Genomic DNA, 19,790 nt, shown 5'->3' with positions numbered 1-19,790 from the left:
CAAGAATGATTGAAGCTCATATTTTAGCAAGATATATTACTGTTAAAGGAATAATGCACCTGAGTAATTTAACAGAGCTAGTATTTGTCTGTAAAATAAAGTAATTAAAATGATACTAAGGGATCCAATTTTTCTTATTTCTCAGTGACCTAAAATAAAATCAAATCCACTTAACAAACTAAAATTAAAACTTTTTCTAACTTCAGAATTGCTAAAGTAACTGTAGAGTGAAAGCTAAAACATCTCCTCCCTTTCTTATCTCCATTACCAACAAACACTTTACAAAAGCATTTGCTTAGTAATTGTATTGATTCAGAACCACAACAAAGTTCTCCTAACCAAAAATATTCTGCTACAGGAAAATTACCTAAATGCAGTGATAAAATTTATCCAAAGCTGCCTGTTAGATCTGTCAGCATACAGTCCAACATATTTAAATCAAATGACATTTATTGCTGTTTGTTTTGTTTATTCTTACACCAACTGAAGTATTTCTCTAATTATACTGGCAGGTACTTGTAATTGAACATCCCTTAAATTCTTTATTTTATGAGGAAAAGACAGAAATTCAAGTGAGAGCACACCCTCTAGAAAAGCACATGGCTCCCTCTTTTTATCTTAGTCATCCTGATGACATTGCTATTGAAACTCTTTTATGCTAGCATAGAAATGTTTCTGAAATACAACTCGGTTTCTCTGAGCAATATAGGCCAACCTGGCATCAGCACATTTAGACTGAAGTCCACATAAAAGGAGACATTAACATCAGTCCAGGGTCAGCACTTCAGCACAGAGAAGGCTGAATTGCAGTTACATGCCAGCTCACTCATGGGAGTAATGAGAAAGCTACAGCTTCAGCAGTCCTGGTGCCATTTCATCACAATGATGCTGCCAAAACATATTGGTAGGTATCACACAAAGTTGTTCAGAAAAGCAGTGTTTGACTGCAGACATAGGAAAAGAAGAACACAGCCACCAAGATTTTCAAAGTTGGAGTCTAAATTCAGGGCCTTTTGAGACATTTGCCGGGTATGTGCCATCTTCTATTCTCCCAATTGCCTAAACTACAGAAGCGTTTGCTCATTTTCAAAATCCCTTTCTGTGTAAGTCAGCCTCTTCTCTCCAAATCAAAATGAAACAATTCCCCAATGTTTTGTGCAAAGCTGTCTGACTCTAACAGCTCAATACACTCAGAGTTACATTCCAGAGCCTTTAATGCATGCTGTGGGAAAAAGGAAAAGGAAAAGGAAAAAAAAAAAAAAAAAAAAAAAAAAAAAAAAAAAAGAGAGGAAAAAAAAAAAAGAAAAAAGAAAAACACCACACTACTGTAGACAGATACAACACAGCTAACACAGCTGTCTTATTATTTTAGGTATGTTGAAGTATCAAAAAGAAAAAAAAAAGGAAAAAAAAAAAGAGAGAGGAATAAAAAATTACACTTAAGGCCACAAGTGCACTATACAGGACAACATAAACCACCAGGACTAAATACTGTCTGGTCCACATGCAGTTCTTCCAACAAGGTAGACCTATGCATCATGTTCATAACATGAACATCCATGTTACAATTCCTTCTCTCCCAAGTCAAATTTATATAAGTTTCTGATCCCTTTAACTTATGTTTTTCCAATTATTTACTAAAGTTTTCCATTTCATCCACTTTAATTTGTTCAGCTGCACATTCTCCACTCTTTGGGGTAACCATTGGGGTTCTCTCATTTTTCTGCTAAAATTGTGGTAATAGTCAAACTTCACCCCTCAAACACAGAGAACACAGGTAGAAAGTAATACACCATATGTTAAAAAGCAGCTTTTGACTTGGACAGTCTAGAAAATTTTGGATAGAAAAATTCTGATAGAAAAATTCTATGGTATATGAAATGTCAGTGTTTTAACTACAGCTACAGGCTTGAGCAGATATAGCAGCAAAGTTCCTGCTCAAGGGATTTATAACAGAGCACTGAGAAGACAGCTATGAAAGCAGAAGATTGACATAAGGACACAGAAGAGAAGTACACAGGCAGCATTATAAGCTATAGTCTTTAAAGGACCATGAAGACACAAAAAGATTCTAAAGTTAATAGGTCCAGAGATTGAAATAAGGAGCACAAGAGAAAAACAAGACAGAGACGCAATCACCAGGAGATGCTGTCAAGATCTGCTTTTTTTTCCCCCCTGCCCCAAGCAGTGGAGAGAGAGGGTTTGGATACTTGTCAGTGAAAAACAAGAGCAGGTTTTGTAGAAGGTGCATGTATGCTGGCACTGCGCTGGAGGTAGGAGTGAATTTCAGAAGCCAATGTCCTAATCAGGCTGCTTGACACTAACACACTCTGAACAACACTGGGCATTCACAAGGTCAGAGGATTATTCCAACTGGAAGAACATCAGGAGGTCTCTGGTCCAACCTCCTGCTCACAGAAGAGTCAGCTCTGAGGTGAGGTGATGCTGCACAGGGCTTCATCCAGCCATGCCAAAATCCCAAGGCTGGAAACTGCACATCATCTCTGGTCAGCCTGTGCCACAGCCTGACTGCTATCACACAGAGAAATTCCTCATAAATCCAGGCTGAATCTGTTGCTTTAACTTATGGCCATTGTGTGAGGTTTTGGTCCATTTCACTTGTGACATGTTAATTTACTAATCAGAACACGCAAGTGAAAAGCCATGTAGAAATTCCAGTGTATTCCACAGATGTATTTACAAACCAGGTTCTACTCTGATAAAAATATATAACTCACTATACAGCTAATTTCCACAGACCCACACTTGCTAGTATATTCTTTTCATTTAGTTTTTCATTAATAGTATTATAAAGCTCAGAGACCTTCTTAGTCAGCTTTTAAAATTTACTGCAAATTCTCCTTTTTTTCTTCACTCTTACAAAGCTACTTAAAAAGGATGGTTGCAAGTTTAGTAATCAAAGTGATAAAAATTTTTAGTCATCCCCATGTAATATGGCTAAATCACTTAGCTTTAAAGAAGAGTTGCAAATCTTCTACCTTTTTTGCACTAGAAGTCACAAAAGAAACAGCTCTGCCTACAAGGAGCCCGAGCCACAGAAAAAGCCACATCTAATCCATGGAAGAACTACTTACTGTTCTTAACCACGAAGATAAGAAGTCTGACATTGGCTTCTTTTCACACTTAATCTCCTCCTCCTTCTACTGTTGGGTTTTAAAACAAAAACTCATTTAATTCTTAAAACTCCAACAATTAAATAAATATTCTAACATTTACATTCCATGTTCTCAACTTGAGACAAAATATTAATGACTAGTAACATGGCAGCTCTCTCTAGCTGGTGAGGTCAGGAATATGTGAAAGACACATTAATAGAGAGCTTAAACCCCAAGTTTTCAGTTATATAAAATTAAGTCCAGCAATTTTGACAGTTCTTTCCTCCCAAAGGAAATCCCCTCTTCCTTGGACTCTCTTCTTTCTATATTTAAGAGTTCATTTTACATTGTACAGAGGTTTTACTGAAATATAAAAAAAATAGCATTTATTTTTGTTATTTCTATTATGAACAGTTTTGTTTCCTACAGTAATTTTTCTTTTAGCTTTTTTAATGTGTAAAAAATTTGTACAATAAGTCTCTTTTCTTTCTTTTAAACAAATTATGCATAGGTCAGATTTACATTCAGTAAATTCTTTTAGCTGGTGACAAGCTGCTGTTTTTCTGCCCTAAAATTTCATTGACCTCTTCTAGTTCCTCACCTGAAGGCGAACAGAAGTTTTACTTAACAAAACTAATGCATATTATGGCATATTTAGCTCTCAGAGCATTTAAAAAACCTGTGGCAAATCTATTTCCTGGAAAAATTTCATGCTCATCTGAGTCCTCTGAAGTCTTTTTAATTAAATACTCAAGAACTCCTTCAGGTTTTGATCCATCCTTTTAACACTAGATTTTTAGTAACTATTGCTTTACATACTGATGCCATAATTTGGAGCTACCAACCCATTCTATTTAACAGCTGAGGTAATGGTCTACCACACAACAGATCTTCACAGATGACCAAGCTCTGGAACAAATCACTCCACTGCCTGGAAAAATCTGGCTGCCAATTGCAAATACATGTTGGTCAATACTGGAACCTTGTCTTGGTACCCCCAACTATCTCCTGTTATTTTAGTGGGACACAGATAAATTCAGTCAATTGTGCTACAGAAAACAGAGTTGTTCAGAAGTTCAGAGCAGCTCTCATACAGTGGCCTAGCCACAGTCAAGAGCTGGTTTCCAGCAAAATTTTGAAGTACAAACATACTCTGGAAACTGACTTAATAAACATGTTTCCCACATTTTTCTTCTCCCAGATTTCACACCAAGCTTGAATTGTTTACATGCTCATGGCTCATTGCTACATTTATATTGCTATGTAGCTTAGTATTTCTCCTTACAGAGACTAGAAAACCACCTACATGCAAGCACTTCTCCAACCACCAAAACAAACTAACATTCCTAACTCAAAGATAAAACTGAATCAGCTTATTAGTATTTCTTTGAATATTTTTTTTAATCTGGCAATTAAGTACAACTTTGCTTACTATTAAATAAATCTTAATGCCCTCAGGAAAAAAGCAGAATCATTTTTATTGTTTTTTGTTTTGTTGTGAGGCTTTTTTGAATCTCTGTGTTTGGTTTTAGAAACTTATAAAATAATCTCTTCAAGCATCAAGGTACATAAACATAATGATGTAAGCCTCATCTGTAAAGCTGATGTTTATTTAAAGGTAGGGAAACTGAAACACCCAGTAATCGTCAATTTAAGGCAACACAGAGTAGGCATCAAAGGCATGTGAAAAACAGCACAGGGACAATTTTAAACATTAAACAAGCACTGGAAAAAGTCTTAGAGGCAGTGGGAAAAAGGCATTCTCATTAAAAAGAAGGAAACAGAAGCTAGCAGAAACTGACCCTTAAAAGGACATTCTTGGAACAAAACTAACACAAGAAACCAGTGGACAAAGATCAAAATGATTCCTTTCCCACTTAGACCTGAACACATTGAGTATGTTTTAAGGATAGGAAAGCTTTCCTAAAGGTTTTAAGTGAGTTGGTTTAAATATATACATGGATGAGTGGCTGGCCACGAGCTGTCCATGAGCTCTCACAGCCCAGAAAGCCAAATGTATGGTGGGCTGCACCCACTGCTGGGCAGCAGGGCCAGGGAGGGGATTCTGCCCCTCTGCTCTGCTCAGCCCCACCTGCAGGGCTGCATCAGCTCTGGGGTCCCAGCACAGGGAGGACAGGGACCTGCTGGAGTTGGTACAGAGGAAGGCAATGAAGGTGATCAGAGGGCTGGAACACCTCTCATATGAAGACAGGCTGAGAGAGTTCAGTGTTCAGCCTGGAGAAGAGAAGGCTCTGGGAAGACCTAATTGTGGCCTTCCAGTCAATCAGCTGGAAAGGAACTTTTTACAGTGGCATGTATTGGGCAGGACAAGGGGTAAAGGCTTTAAATTGAAAGAGATTTAGATTAGTTTAGGATTAAGATTACTACAAAATTCTTTACTGTGAGAGTGGTGGAACTGAACCTATACATACACAAACACATAGAGTGCAAGATAAAGGTAATACTAATTCAAAATATATGATAAATGAAGTTAGTTAACAATGTTTAAAAGTAATGTTTAAAGCTGTGAATTAAAATCTTAACAAGAAATCAATGGAAGTTACACTGCAAACCATATTAATATATTCTAGAGAAAAAGTAGAGGAAAATGGGCAATGATGCCCTTCATCTCATTTTGTGGCTGCTTTAGGCTTTGAAGGGATGATGCCAGTGGAAAATTCATTCTATAGAGGTCACAGGCTCCTGAGCTGTCTTAATGGAGCCACCCATAAGGAACCACCCAGCTCAAACACCAGGTCTGTGAGAAGGCAGAAGAGCGCCGCACGTATCTGTGCCTGCTCATGCAGGCACCCAGCATCCTCAGCAAGCAAAGGATGCAGCTCCTGCTAGAAGCTGCAAGGGTGCCTCACACAGCCTGACAGACAGAGGTCAGCATTTTGGGCAGTTGTTCCAGTACATCCTCCAGCAGGACACGCAGCCTTGCATGGAAGCTCCCTTACAGCTCTAGGGCAGGTAAAGGCCCACTTTAAGGTTATGCCTGAAATACTTCATCCCCCACCCACAGCTGTGTCCTCCTGGCATTCATCTGACTAGTGTGTACACAAACCAGCTGGTTGGAGCCTGGTGCTAGTAACATCAAGGTTGTGGGATCAATTGCCATAAGGGCCATTCACTTCAGAGCTGGATTCAATAGTCCTTGTGGATCCCTTTCAACTCAGAATATTCTGTCACCTGTGATCTCATTTTCTTATTTTTCACATCAATAAGATGAGGTTAAGAACTCTGATTTTGCTGCAAGACTCTTAGAAAACATCCAAGGACACTTCAAGCTCTAAGTGTAGCCCATTCAGCTGTTGAAGTGACAGATAAACAAGCAAGCCCCTGCCTCTACTGGCACCAGAGGGAGACCAGATGGATGCTGCTGCTAAGGATGAAACAGGATGTTTGTCAATCCACTTCTCAGTGTCCATCCCCCTTATCTTAATAGCTGTGCATTTGGAGCATAACAGCAGCACTGCCTGCACACAAAAGCTATGGAGGAGCTCAGAAAGGCTTTCTAACAAAGTAATACTCCCTGATTTATTTTACACATCTCTCCATCTATATTTTTCTTTGCTGTTGAGCTGAGCACTCCTCTCAGCAGTAAGCTCTTTCCCTTTATATTTTGTTCGTATGCTGGCATACTCTTTATGTGAGAGAATTTTATCATTCTTACCCAGCACCACATTAAACCAACTGTACACATGGTAATCTGACAAATTCTACCTCAAAGTGTGGGACTATACAGGTGCTTTAATAAAGACCATAATGCTGCATTGCAATTTTTTACCCCTTCAGATTACTTCCTTGGAAATATGATGCAACCTTCTTTTAGAATTAATCTGATTTCAAACTAAAAATACTGTTTTTCATGGGAGCATTTATCTTCAACCATATTGAATGGGCTTGTGTTATACAACATCTATTTTACAAAATAAAAAAATCCCTGGGGAGCCTTTTCCATTTGCTGAGCATGATATACGGTATTCAATGATTTATTACTATATACTACAACTTTCATAATTATTTTATAAAACTATAAACCAAACATGTTAAAATCTTAACTAATCTGTCATCAACAGAAATCACTTGCAAAAGCAGGGAGGTGGATCCTAGAGTTCCATTGGGAATGGGGCTGCCAAAGGAAGGAGTAAGTCCTAGGGATACAACGGTTGTAGGGATACCCTGAATGTAAAAGTGCAGTTTGCAATTATATCCTGTTACAACTGAGACAAAGACAAGAAGGAGAAAAAGTATTAAAGTGAACTCAAAATACACTAACTCTAATGAGAGTAAGGCAGACAGTAGCACAAGATGTGAACTCATAAGTCGCTGACAGATGAACACTAAAGTAACCACACAAGCACAGTCTTGGGAAGGTTCACAAAGAACTTTGTAACTGGTAGGAAAAAGAGAAAACAGGTTATCTATGTTTATCAGCCTCATGGGAAAGAGCAAACTTAAAAGGCACTATTTAAAAGGCACTATGTGACTGAGCAGAAAGATCAGCATATGGAAAAACCCAAGGGCAGTGACTACACAGGAGACCTATGATGTAGGTATGAAATCAGACATACTTAGGATCCACTCTACTATTTAATGTATTGGTGAGTATGCTTATCTATCAAAAGAGTGAGATCTTCTTAGTTCTGCTAAGGTCATCAGTCCTTATCAGCCAACAGGAAGAAATAAGCTTATGCTGCCTGTGCTGTACATGTATATGTGAGTGCAGCCTCTCTTGTCTCTGTGGCTATCCACAGAGTGCCTTGTGTGCCTCTCTGTGCAACACACATGCAGGGGCCTCATTCTGCAGCCTGGAACAGCAGCAGGCTTCATCAAAAACACCTGCAAATGAAACTGCCTGAGTTCAAACCCAAGGGATTTGGGTCCCTTACCAGTCTGCAATCTCCCATTTTCAAAAATGAATTTTAATCAGAATTCAATATACTCTTGATGAAAATGACAGCTATTTATTTTATGATAGTCCTTACGTAAGTCTGGTACAAAGAACTTTCTCTTAGCTTTGGAAACAGTTAATAGAGTAATAATATTTGGGAAAGCAAACACACAAAGGGTGGAACATTGCAGTGTTTCCTCCTCATTAAAATTATGGACTATGCCACTAACAAATGTATTTAGAGCACAAAAAAAGAGAGGTATTCTGTTTCAGTACCATTTCTAAAATAATTCTGTATTTTCTATTGAATTAAGGACAGCATAAACAAAACTTTGAGAAGATATAGCCCTAAACTTCAAGTGGTACAAATCAAGATCGTTTCAGTGGCACAAGGGCCACAAAATCTCTCCAGATTCCTTAGAGCAACATCAGTATCCCAGGAAGATTCTGCAAGGAGTCTCAAAAATACAAAGTATATATTACATTTAAAATACAGACATATAATACATTTAAAATACATGTGTGGTACAGTGCAGTACCTTCTGAAAGATCCCCCATCACCTGCAGTCTGAGTCATCTCTCTATAAATATATTTATTTAAGGTCTTCCAAGGAGGTACAAAACTACTGCATCTTGCAGTATCAGTCCCCTGAAGACAGTCTCAGCTTGATTGCTACTAATACTGCCCAAATAAAATTATATTTTTAAAAATATTCTAGCCTTCTTCTCATGCTGATCATTCAAAATTCACAGTGTATCTTACTGGTGGGAAAGTGAAGCAAGAAATAAGGCTCCTATTCATTTTTCCTCCATTGCCAACGGGCATTTTTCTGAGCTTGAGCTACTACAGGGAAAGAGAGGTTATTAAGAAGTGAGATGAATCCCTCTCTGCTACTATTTTCCCCCTAACAACACATTTTCAGTTGAAAACTTGAAAAATGGACTGCTAAAACACGTTCTGAATAGTTTATTCATTTTCCCTTTATTGTTGTTTATAACATTTTACACATTTCAAATGGCTTTCATTAAATAGCCATTAATGCAAAAATTCTTTTCACATCATCTTGATCAGTGTTACTGTCCTTCCATTGTGCTCAATCACTAAAATTTACTTTGCTTCCGAAACTTCAGTAAGCATTAATTACACTACAATTATACCTCAGAGCTTAATTTACTTCTATCCATCTGATTTTCAGTTCTTCCATATTTGCAGAGGAAGAAGAGGATAATAAAATGGGAGACTCACGAAGGAAATCTAATTATAGTGTAGATGCTTTGCAAGTTTCCACAAGCCTTAAGGCGCAACACACAACTCTTAAAATCTGAGCATCTCATGAATGCATCAAAATATTTTTTTGATCATACAGGAAACTGTGCTCATTTAAATTACATTCACAAATGGATTTAAAAGCAATGGCCTATGGATACTTCTGAATAGTTTTGTTCTTCCTCAGGAAAAGTTTTGCAAGTAAAGTTTATAATAAGCTTATGTGCCATGTTCTCCTAAAAAAATATATTTTGGAGATGTTTTGATTTTAAGACATTCACTTTTTTTTTGCCAGAGACCGCTAATCTTCAAGATTATACTATGGAAACCATAAGAAAGGAATTCTCAATTGAATATGACCTATAATAGTACAAGCTTTATGAAAACACTGCTTTTTCTACTTTTTCTATATCCACTCATTATCTAAATCAAAACCTGAACCCACCTGTAGATAAAAAAACCCCGATCAAATAATATCTGCACTTATAGCCTTCTGTAAATTATTTGTTATTGAAGTCACCATTTCAAAGCAAATGTAGAGACTTCAGGTATTAACACACATTCAGCTTGAGGGGACTTTATGATTACATGTACACAACTGAGTATCAGACTACTATATTTGATTTATACAGAATAAAAATGCATTTGTCTCTAGTGGTCTGCTACTCTTAATAACTTTAATAGATTTAGCATGTTTCAAAACTTGATTTAAAGGGAAAAAAAAAAAACAAAAACAAAAACAACTGCCACACACACCAGGAAACTGCACCAGTTTTCAGCTGCAGTAGGAAAGAAAAGGAATTAAGAAGAGCAAATGTGAATCAAGATATATTTGAAACTTGATGTACGTGAAGGAAGAGAAGAAAGTTAAGTTGATGAAAATGTTAACCAAAAGCAGAAAGGAAAGATTCAGCCATGGCTTTTTCAAAAAGCTAGGAGAAAAGAGAGTTGTAGGAGCATTCAGCAGCCAAGGCAGGAAACCGAGTTGTCACATCTGATATTGGAACATGTCAAATGGACAAAGATCTTCAGCAGTCTGCTTGCAGGAAGGAAATTTAAAGAAAGATGGGAATTAAATAATTAGCATTACTGCAGAAAGGACAGGTCAAATAACAGAGTTCATGCTACAACATGATGTATTTTGACTCACAGTGAAGCATAGAGGATTTTAAAAAGAAGCAATGACAGACAGCCACAAGTATTGCATTTAGGACTTTATGAAGGGTTCTGCTGAATGCCAGCAAAGGGATATATAAGATGGGATTAAAGTATGTGACTTTAAAAAGCTCCTCTTTCAATGACACAAGAAAGGGCACTAAGACATTCACACTTACACAAAACCCAAAGTCATGAAAATAAAGTCTCCTAGTCTTTTTACTTCTCTCACATCCTTTACTGATAACACACTTGAATACTCATCTTTTAGGTTTCATCCTCTCCTTCCAAACAAGGGTAAGAAATAACTCAGATGACTTGCTTGTCAAGCTTACATAAACAACCAAACTTTTAATAGCAAATTCAGACAATGATCTGGCACATGATCAGGCTTCTTCAGCATAGTCATGATACATGGACTTTATGTATAGTTCTTTTGTATCCCTGAGATGTAAGCCAAAGATTCAAACTCAACTAGTATCTGCTCCTGAGTGATTATCTTTTGGTAAGGGAAACCTTATGAGGTGGGAGAATTTTTAAATACCATTGGGAAGTCACTGTGAAAATGGCCACGTAACTCACTTTTACTGTGAGGCAGTTCAGATTTTCCCCTGGCATTCTTTTGTTAATGAAGGACAGATGACTTGTCCCATCAACAACACAATAAATTCCAAAAACATCACTGAAAAAACAATGGCTGAAATGGCTAAAATGATGTTTATTTATGACACTTACCTATGATTTCTGAATTATGCCATAAAACTTCCCCCTACAGTGTGAATTTTAAAAATTAGACATTTTCTGGTAATGAAAAAATTGAGTAGTATCTTCTCTACCTAGTAACTATGTAGTTTCTTCATTAATTACTGGAAGAAGGCATCTCCTGATCACAGGACCAGCTTAAGATGACCCAAAGGGAAGGAGGTATGCCTGTCTCTCCTTGGATGAGACAAAAGAGCAAGACTCAGCATATTTTCCCTATAATTACTACTACAGCTGTTTCTTAAGCAGCAACAGTTGACTGTCAGGAATCCCAAACATAAATGGATGACTTAGTAATAAGGAAGCGCAAGAGAATCAATCTGTATGTCAGCCTTACCTTATACAGCCTGAATTAATTAATACATGAAATGAATTGTTATTCTGAATGCCTTCTGTAGTGAGGAGAGAGATTCATCCTTAACCACAAAGGTTAGTGAAACAATGGGAAAGCAAATGAGGTTTTACCAGAGTAAAACCTATCACCTTCCTGCCCCTTCTTTCTTTGCAAGTGTCATCTCATTTAAATTTGGATGTTACAATTCTAAACTGTTATAACACTATTTCAAAAATTAAATTACAACCAGGTAACTGAATACTTCATTATGTACAGAGAATTTACATATGAAGTATTTTTCACCTCAAACTGTAAAGTTTCAAATAAAAAATCTGAACAATGTCAGATGTGTGTCAGTCATGCAATGACTGAATGGCAGCTCTTAATACCAGACAATCATTTCACAGGATGTCAAACAGAGGTCCTTTTTCTTTAACCTATTTCCTTCTTTTTCATATACTATCATTTATTTATTTTATGTAATTTCATAAAGGATAATAGCTGGAGTGTGAAAAACAGTCATGCACTAATCTCCAAGAAGCTTCACACATTACACTTTGCATAATTACAAAATAACCCCATGACATTGACATGGCCAGTCATAATTTTTTCTAACTCTATTTTCAAAAGAGGCATTCTCTTTTCATAGTATCTCCACAGTTGAAATATTTTTCTTCAATGTAGGTAAATATGTGGTCAACGTCATTTGTTCTCCTCAGAACTGTAACAATGAAGCTGTGTTAACAGACCAACAGATGAAGTATTTTATCACTGAAGTCTGACGTCAACACCTACAACGGTGTTACTCAAAGTGTATGAATCTGCTACTGAAAAAGAGATTGACTGCAAAGTCATAGAATCAGTCTCTCCTTCCCTGTTCATTAAGTGCATCTTTGAAATCTGATTGCATTGTTTTCTGTAAACTTGACTATTATTTCACTTAGAGCACAGCAAACATGATTTCTTTTCTCCTCCTATCAATTGGAACCCTTTCCTAAAAAAAATGTGAGATTTTTTTGTGTTTGCCAAATGACTGCAACAGGACTAGAGGAGCAGACTTTCAAATTAAATGTGCGAAGCATGCTTTGACATTAACCAGGATACTTCATAGCCGAAATAAAACTTGAAGCTTTCACAAATTCCTTCCAAATTATTTTGTTCAAATTCAAACTCTCACAAACACTGGAAAATCTTGCCCTAACTACTTACAATCAGTGGAAAGTCAAACTGAATTAACAGTATTTACAGAGCAGGACAATAAAACGCTTATTAACACCTTGGAAATTTGAAGCTTTGAGTACAAACCAGGCCTTTAACAACACATAGTCCTGGGACCTTACATGTATCCATTATCTGGAGAATGCCATACCCATCTCACAATCACTAACAGAATGACCTCTGAGCTAAAAGACATACAGCTGTGTTCTATATGACAGATACACAGCATGGTCAGAAAATCCTGCCTTGGTCCATAACAAATAATAGAGAAGTAGATGGAAAACTTCTGGTCTGCAACTTTTAAAGGTTTTCAAACACCAGAGAGAAGCCAGACTGCAGATACTGATCTTTTCAAGTCACAGCCAAAAGTCACTTCATGTTGTTTGAGTAATTCATTACGTAAATTCTGATAGCCCTAAGCACACTGACAACAAAATTTAGCACTTTGGCCTAAATGAAATGTGACACTAAATGTGAAGCAAATGGTAGTCTGAAGACATTTCAGAGTTATTCTCACTGACAGAAGGTTTTAGAGCACATATGCCTAACACTACTTTCTTTTGGTTAAACAAATCCTTTCACTGAACACTGATTAAAAAATAAAAGAAGATACTCCTACTAAATTCACCAAACTTTAAAGCTGTAAATAAAACTCTACAGTTACCAACACTTAATGATGAATAAGGCTTTGTGCTATCCAGCTACTTATATTAAAACAGTTTTCTTGTGAACAGTGTAGTCCTGAAGAAAACTGACGAACTTATTTCACAATGGATTTAAGTATTTTTCCTCACTGAGCAATCCACAGCACAGTATTTCTATACTTCAGTAATTGAAGCAGAAATCAACTTACCCTATGTTTTTCCTTTACTTTCTTCCTGTATTCTTCTTTGTCAAATTTGTCTTCCTCACGCAGGATTTCTTTCGCTTTATCTAGGTTGATACCACTGGCATCATCTTCCTCGTCTGCTTGCGCCAAATTGGATTTTTGTACAGGTGGCCACTGCTGCACTAACTGAATTAGAGATGCCAGCAAGAAAAATAAGGGTTAGAGTAATTTTTTCCACATCACACATTTGGTGCCCTACATATTCCAATACATTCTTTTTCCACACTAAATAAAAAAGTCATCTGCAAAGGAAACACATTAACAAACCTTATTTAACATCATATTCAGTTTAAAATTACTATTTTACAGTAGTGTCTCCATTATATCACATTACTGTTTAGTGAACGCACTTGAATCTCTTCCCTTATTTTGTCCTCTTTCCAGATTAGAACAAGTAATTTCTAATCCAGCTATTCATCTGGGGAGAAAAACTACTTCTCTCAAGAAATTACTCTCAGAAAAAAATGTGAGTAAATCTAAACAGTACCTTTCATGTAAACAATCAACATTCCAACATATTAACCAAGACAAAAATTACACAAGTCTTTATTCCAGAGTATGCCAGAAAAAAAAAAAGCATTATTACAGGTTCATGTTTTGAGGGAAGCAAGGAGAAAAGACATGGAAGGGTTTTTTTCATTGTTGCACTAAGACTGTATTGGAAATGTTTGGTGATTCATGCTGGTGAAATGTTTGATGGATGACACACTGAACACATCCAGCTTCCCTTAAGTACCTGAAACTCTGAATTCAAGACAAAGACTGCATGTTCAAAAAATATCCCCATCTATCTTATGACCTAGTAGCTTGTACCTCATGGTATGAGCACACACCTTCAAGGGAAAGTCTTTGCAAAATCATTCTTGCTCATAGATTGGTAAAGTACTAACTCTTGAAAGGAAAGTACATGGCAGAAAACATAGAATGCCTTTCAGTGCAAATGCAAAATCAAACACATTTAGGACTCCCTAATGCACACAAGCTGTTTTTTTAACTGGTACAGATAAATCCAACCCACTGTTTCATATCCTTTTGTAAAATTGAGTTTGTGTCGTTGTATTTTCTAGAAAGATACATTTTTAGAGGACTTTATCAAAGAAAAGCATGTGGAATAGAACAGTAAAATTTCAATGCACAATTTTACACAGCTCGGGGGGAAAAAAAATAAGAACATCCCGGGATGCAAATTTTGTGTTTCCTTAAATGTCACCCCTTTTCTATTTTGTATTGCTTTTCAAATTACAATCTTTATGATTGTTTTTGTCTTCGTTCTTCCTCCTTTTTGCTTCATTGTATAGATACCTAAAACATCTGCATATGAATTTTAAGTTGAGACAACAGCTTCTGAATATCTAAAAATATCTGACACTGTAGTTTTCGGTCAATGGGGCAACTTCTGAAACCTTTTACATTTTGTCTAATGTTAGTAATTATGTATATGGCTACACTCCCTTCACCTGCAATATAAAATGCCTTTTTTGTTTGGTCAGGAAAAAAAGCAAATTATATACTTGTAAAAGTGACCTCTCTTTCAGTTTATGCCTTACTGAAATAATTATAAAGAGGGGAAAAAAAACACTCTACTTTTTATCTTAATGCTGGAAATGGAAAAACAACATGCATAACATCTGAAGCTGTAAAATCAAATTATAGAAAAGTTCATGGAATGAAGACACTTGCTAGTGAGATTATTTCCACAGGGAAACCCTAGAGTGACTAGCATCCAGAATAGTTTCTTTTAGTATAAAGTCAATAAATTTTTCTATTGTTCTATTAAAAGAACAAATCAGATAACTGGCAAATCTCCAAGCACTGCTACCTCAGCACCAGCAGGCCGAAATTTGGTACTTCCTTAGCTTTTCTAACAAAACTTTTAATCTACAAATAGTGAATGCTGGGAAGAAAACCAGGGTCTTCTTTTAATTCCAGTACATTAGCCCAAGACTTTGGGGTGCTTTGCGAAACAGCTACAGGAAAACTGTTTTACAATTCTGTAAGAACAAAAACCATGCTCTCAATTCCACCTGAAATTGAAAACAATAGACAGAAAAGAGATACAGTTCTGTACATCCACTTACAGCTCTCATACAAGTATCTTACACATACAAAGATGAAAAGAGGTCAGTGCTCAACATTTCTCTTTTTCTCACTGGAACTGATTCTAAATGGAAGCTGAACTCTTTTGTAAAATGTAAGCCAATTACAAATACTACACATTTTTTAGAAGTGTGTCTTTTTATACAAAGTACATTTTGACTTTATAGAAACTACAACTTCAATTCCCACCATAATACAATTACTTTTAAGTGATCTTACCTCTCCATCTTCAGTAAAAACTATTTTTGTGTTAACTTTAAATTTCTTCTTCAAGATTTTTTTGGCTTCTTGGGTCTTAGTTGCTTTCTTCTTCATCTTTAATTTTGATGTGGTCTGCATAAAAGAAAGTAAGTTTTCTTATGAATTTTTTACTAGTCATAGAGTATATACTCCAAACTTTTTTAAAAGTAATTAGATGTATTAAAATTCAATTCCTAAAACATGAGTAAGATTAATTTCCAGTAAAAATCAGCCAGCAAACCTTTTCATAAAAGCATTTTAAGCAGGCTGTATCATCAGAAATTCATTTACTCTAATAAAAATTTCACATAATTTAAATCCTGCCAGCACCAGGACACCTGGCTCATTCAAATCTCACTAACCTTTTAAAGACAAGGACACTAGATGCACCAGCTTATGCTGCTAGCAAGCCTCATCAGACAAGAAATATAGTGTAACTGACTTGAAGCCAGTAACTACAACTGATCAGATACCAATTTCCTCTCACTTGTCATCACATTGTCCCAGGCACCGCAGTAAACCAGTCTGAGCTGTGTGTCAATGAATACCACAAATGACCATGCAAGAATACTCCTACTTCATAACTTTTGTCTCTTGCAGAACATCCAGGAGGTGTTTACCAAACTTAGAATTAAATAACATATAAATATCACAGAAGTTACCAGTATCATAAAAGAAAGTAGTGGAAAAAAAGTGGTGAAGACTCCAGAGCAACTAATGAATGAATCCACAGAAATGGTGAAATCCACAGATGGCCTATATATGTTTCCCCAAGGCACTCATCTAGTGCCAATATCATGGAACTAAAGAATGTGGAGATTCACCACTCCCAAATCTTCTTCCAAGAAATGTCCTTTAGAACAAAGGCTGAATGTGTTCCAGCATTTACCAGAACAAATACACAGAGGACATTTTAAGCAGTAACTGATATTACAAAACTATTTTATAGCAAAAATATTCTGAAGGAATACATGGAGACTCCACAGGAGAAGGCCCATGTCATTCATCATCCTATAGACTGCAATCTCTCCACTACTCAGAAAAAAGTGCCTGAAAAACAGTCACTAAACTGTCTCAACTTCTAATAAATAACAGAAAGCAGTAAAAGCAACAAGAAAGGAAAAACTGAACTTTTTCCACTTTCATTTTTTATTTTGGTCATTTTAATCTGTTCCAATGTTCTATATAAAATCCACTGTAAAAGGAAGCAAAAACAACATTTAACTCAGAAAGTCACTGTCATTATGGTCAGCACACTAATGCACTGAAATATGAACTATAAAAGAGAAAAATTACAGTCCTTCTAACAGGAAAAATGGCTTGTGACAGCTACTGCGCTGTGATATCAAGTAATGACCATATCTATTATACAAAATAGTATGAGTAGCAGCACTTTTATCCTCAGTACTGTCAAATGATTTTTGCTGCACTGTGCAGCTACCACAGGCTAGGTACATCTGTAACAGCTAAAATAGCTGTGCTACTCCCTCATTACTGCTGCTTACCCTACAAACAAACTGCTTCACCATCTGCATTAACATAAAACCCTTACCTCAAAATACAGACTACTTAGTAGAACAGCAGGAGCTGTCCAGAGGAAGAATTAAAAGCAAGATGTACTTCAAGGTGGTGGGACAATGCTATTCACTACCACAGCATTTTCTTTCAGCAGCTGCTTTTGGCTTTCTTTTTTTAATAAGTAGTCCTTTATTTCTGCACTGCCAGTATTATTGGTACCAGTGTAATATGTTACTATAAAAAAAAAAAAATTACCGTAAGATTGAAATTGGTACACCAGTATTTTGCAAAATTGTATTTAACTGTGAATTTCAGCTGTTTACATTTCTTAAAATGGGTTTTCCCAGCTAAGGAGCACAAATATCCAATGAGGTCTCTTTACATGCACACATAGGCAACATTTCCAGTTGTACCTTGTTCCCCCACTCTTTCCTCTGAGTTTGATACTGTCAAGTTTCATGGGAAAAAAATGGTATAGTCCAAAATTTCCAAACAAATAGAAGGAACAAAAGGAGGAGAAGAAAAAAATGGGAAGCTAAATTCCCTCACCACAGACTCAAAAAGGATAGTGTAGGATCAGTGGGTGAATCTGGTAGATTTAGAATATTCCTTGTGTAGCATTACATAAAGGGATCAAAATTTTTAAAAACTTACAGGAAAAAAACATGAGTATAAAATACTATATACCCTCTAGGTAATTAAACTGTGGTTTTTATTAGGACACTGCATTGGGTTTGCATAGCCAGCTTTTGGTACCAGGGGGGCTACAAGGGTGGCTTCCATGAGAAGCTGCCAGAAGCTTTCCCCATGTCCAGCAGGGTCAGAGGCAGCTGGCTCCAAGATGAATGTGCTGCCGGCCAAGGGATCAGAAGGGATGGCAAAGCCTCTGTGATAACATATTAAAGAAAAGGGAAAAAAGTTATTGCACAGCTGTAACTGCGGCCAGAGAAGAGCGCAGAGAGAACACGTGAGAGGAGCAGCCCTGCAGACACCAAGGTCAGTGCAGAAGGAGGGGCTGGAGGTGCTCCAGGCATCGAGCTGAGATTCCTCTGCAGCCCATGGCACAGACCATGGGGAGGCAGCTGTGCCCCTGCAGCCCTTGGAGGACCAGGGGATGCAGAAATCCACCTGGAGCCCATGGAGGAGATCCACACCAGAGCAGGTGGATGCCTGACAGAGGGCTGTGACCCCATGGGAGGCCTGTGCTGGAACAGGCTCCTGGCAGGGACCTGCAGACTTGTGGAGAGAGGAGCCCATGCTGGAGCAGGTTTCCTGGTAGGACTTGTGACCCATGCTGGAGCAGCCTGTCCTTGAAGGACTGACACACATTGCAGCAGTGTGCAGAGAACTGCTGCCCATGGGATGGATTCACATCGGACAAGCTCATGGAGACCTGTGTCCCATGGGAGGAACCTCACACAGGAGTGAGGGAAGGACTCCTTTCCCTAAGCAGTGGCAGGAACAACATGTGATGAACTGATCACAGTCCCCATTCCCTCTCTCTGTGCCACTGGGGAGGAGGAGGTAGAGCTGAGAAGGAGGGGTGCAGGGAAGGTGTTTTAAAGGTCTGATTTTACTACTCATTATCCTGCTCTGATTTTGTTAACAATAACTTTAAATAATATCTCTAATTTAAGTCTGTTTTGCCTGTGATGATATTTGTTGGGCGATCTCTCCTGGTCCTTATCTCAATGCATGAATTGTTATATTTACTCTTCCCTGTCCAGCTGTAGAAGGGTGTGACAGAGGTTTCGGTGGGTGCCAGGAATCCAGTCAGGGTCAGCCCAGTACACTGGTAGTTTAGCTTTCTGAGCACACTTCAAATTTGATGGCTATCAAGGCTCCTTCAGCTTCAGAGACACTCCCCTGACTGACTCATAGTTTAAGACCAGACAGGCTCAGATATCAAAACATTTTAGTCACAGATGTAGGCACAATTTTCCAAACTACATGACTTCAGTATTCAGCAGTAGAAGAAGGGACCTTTGGTGTGTTAAGAGCAGTGGTTTCTGACATAGCTTCCCTTTTCCAAGGGGCAGGCTACATAGTCCAGGGTAAGAGTCAGGCAGATCAGCCATGGAGTGTATAGAGTCCTGGGGCTATAGTGGGATCTCACACATGCTGCTTTGGTTCCCTTCTGGGGATCTCTCTCACGTTCTCCTGGAGTCCCTACATAATCCTGAAGTGTCTCTCTTCTGTCACTTAACCCTCTCCCTCATGTATCTCCAGTAGCATCTTTCAGAGGATCTACTCCCCACATTCCAAGAGTCTCTTGCCCTACTTCCTGCCTCAGTGGT

The 19,790-nt window shown here is 37.5% G+C and overlaps 1 protein-coding gene across 2 annotated transcripts in view; it reads right to left on the bottom strand.

Annotated features, from left to right (window-relative positions):
* The window catches only part of DDX10 (DEAD-box helicase 10), a 267,130-nt gene that overhangs the window by 153,713 nt on the left and 93,627 nt on the right, over positions 1-19,790 (bottom strand). For both annotated transcript variants that reach the window (XM_021529396.4, XM_085576092.1), the window contains exons 14-15: positions 15,955-16,068; positions 13,603-13,764 (exon numbers count right to left, since the gene is read on the bottom strand). In XM_021529396.4, the coding sequence (XP_021385071.4) occupies positions 13,603-13,764; positions 15,955-16,068 (276 nt within the window). The remainder of the gene's footprint in view (positions 1-13,602; positions 13,765-15,954; positions 16,069-19,790) is intronic.

The sequence above is a fragment of the Lonchura striata genome, chromosome 1, assembly GCF_050655825.1.
Source record: "Lonchura striata isolate lonStrDom1 chromosome 1, ASM5065582v1, whole genome shotgun sequence".
In the NCBI taxonomy this organism is placed as follows: domain Eukaryota; kingdom Metazoa; phylum Chordata; class Aves; order Passeriformes; family Estrildidae; genus Lonchura; species Lonchura striata.
The sequence above is the reverse complement of the archived record's forward strand: the minus strand, read 5'-3'. Positions and strand labels throughout refer to the sequence as shown.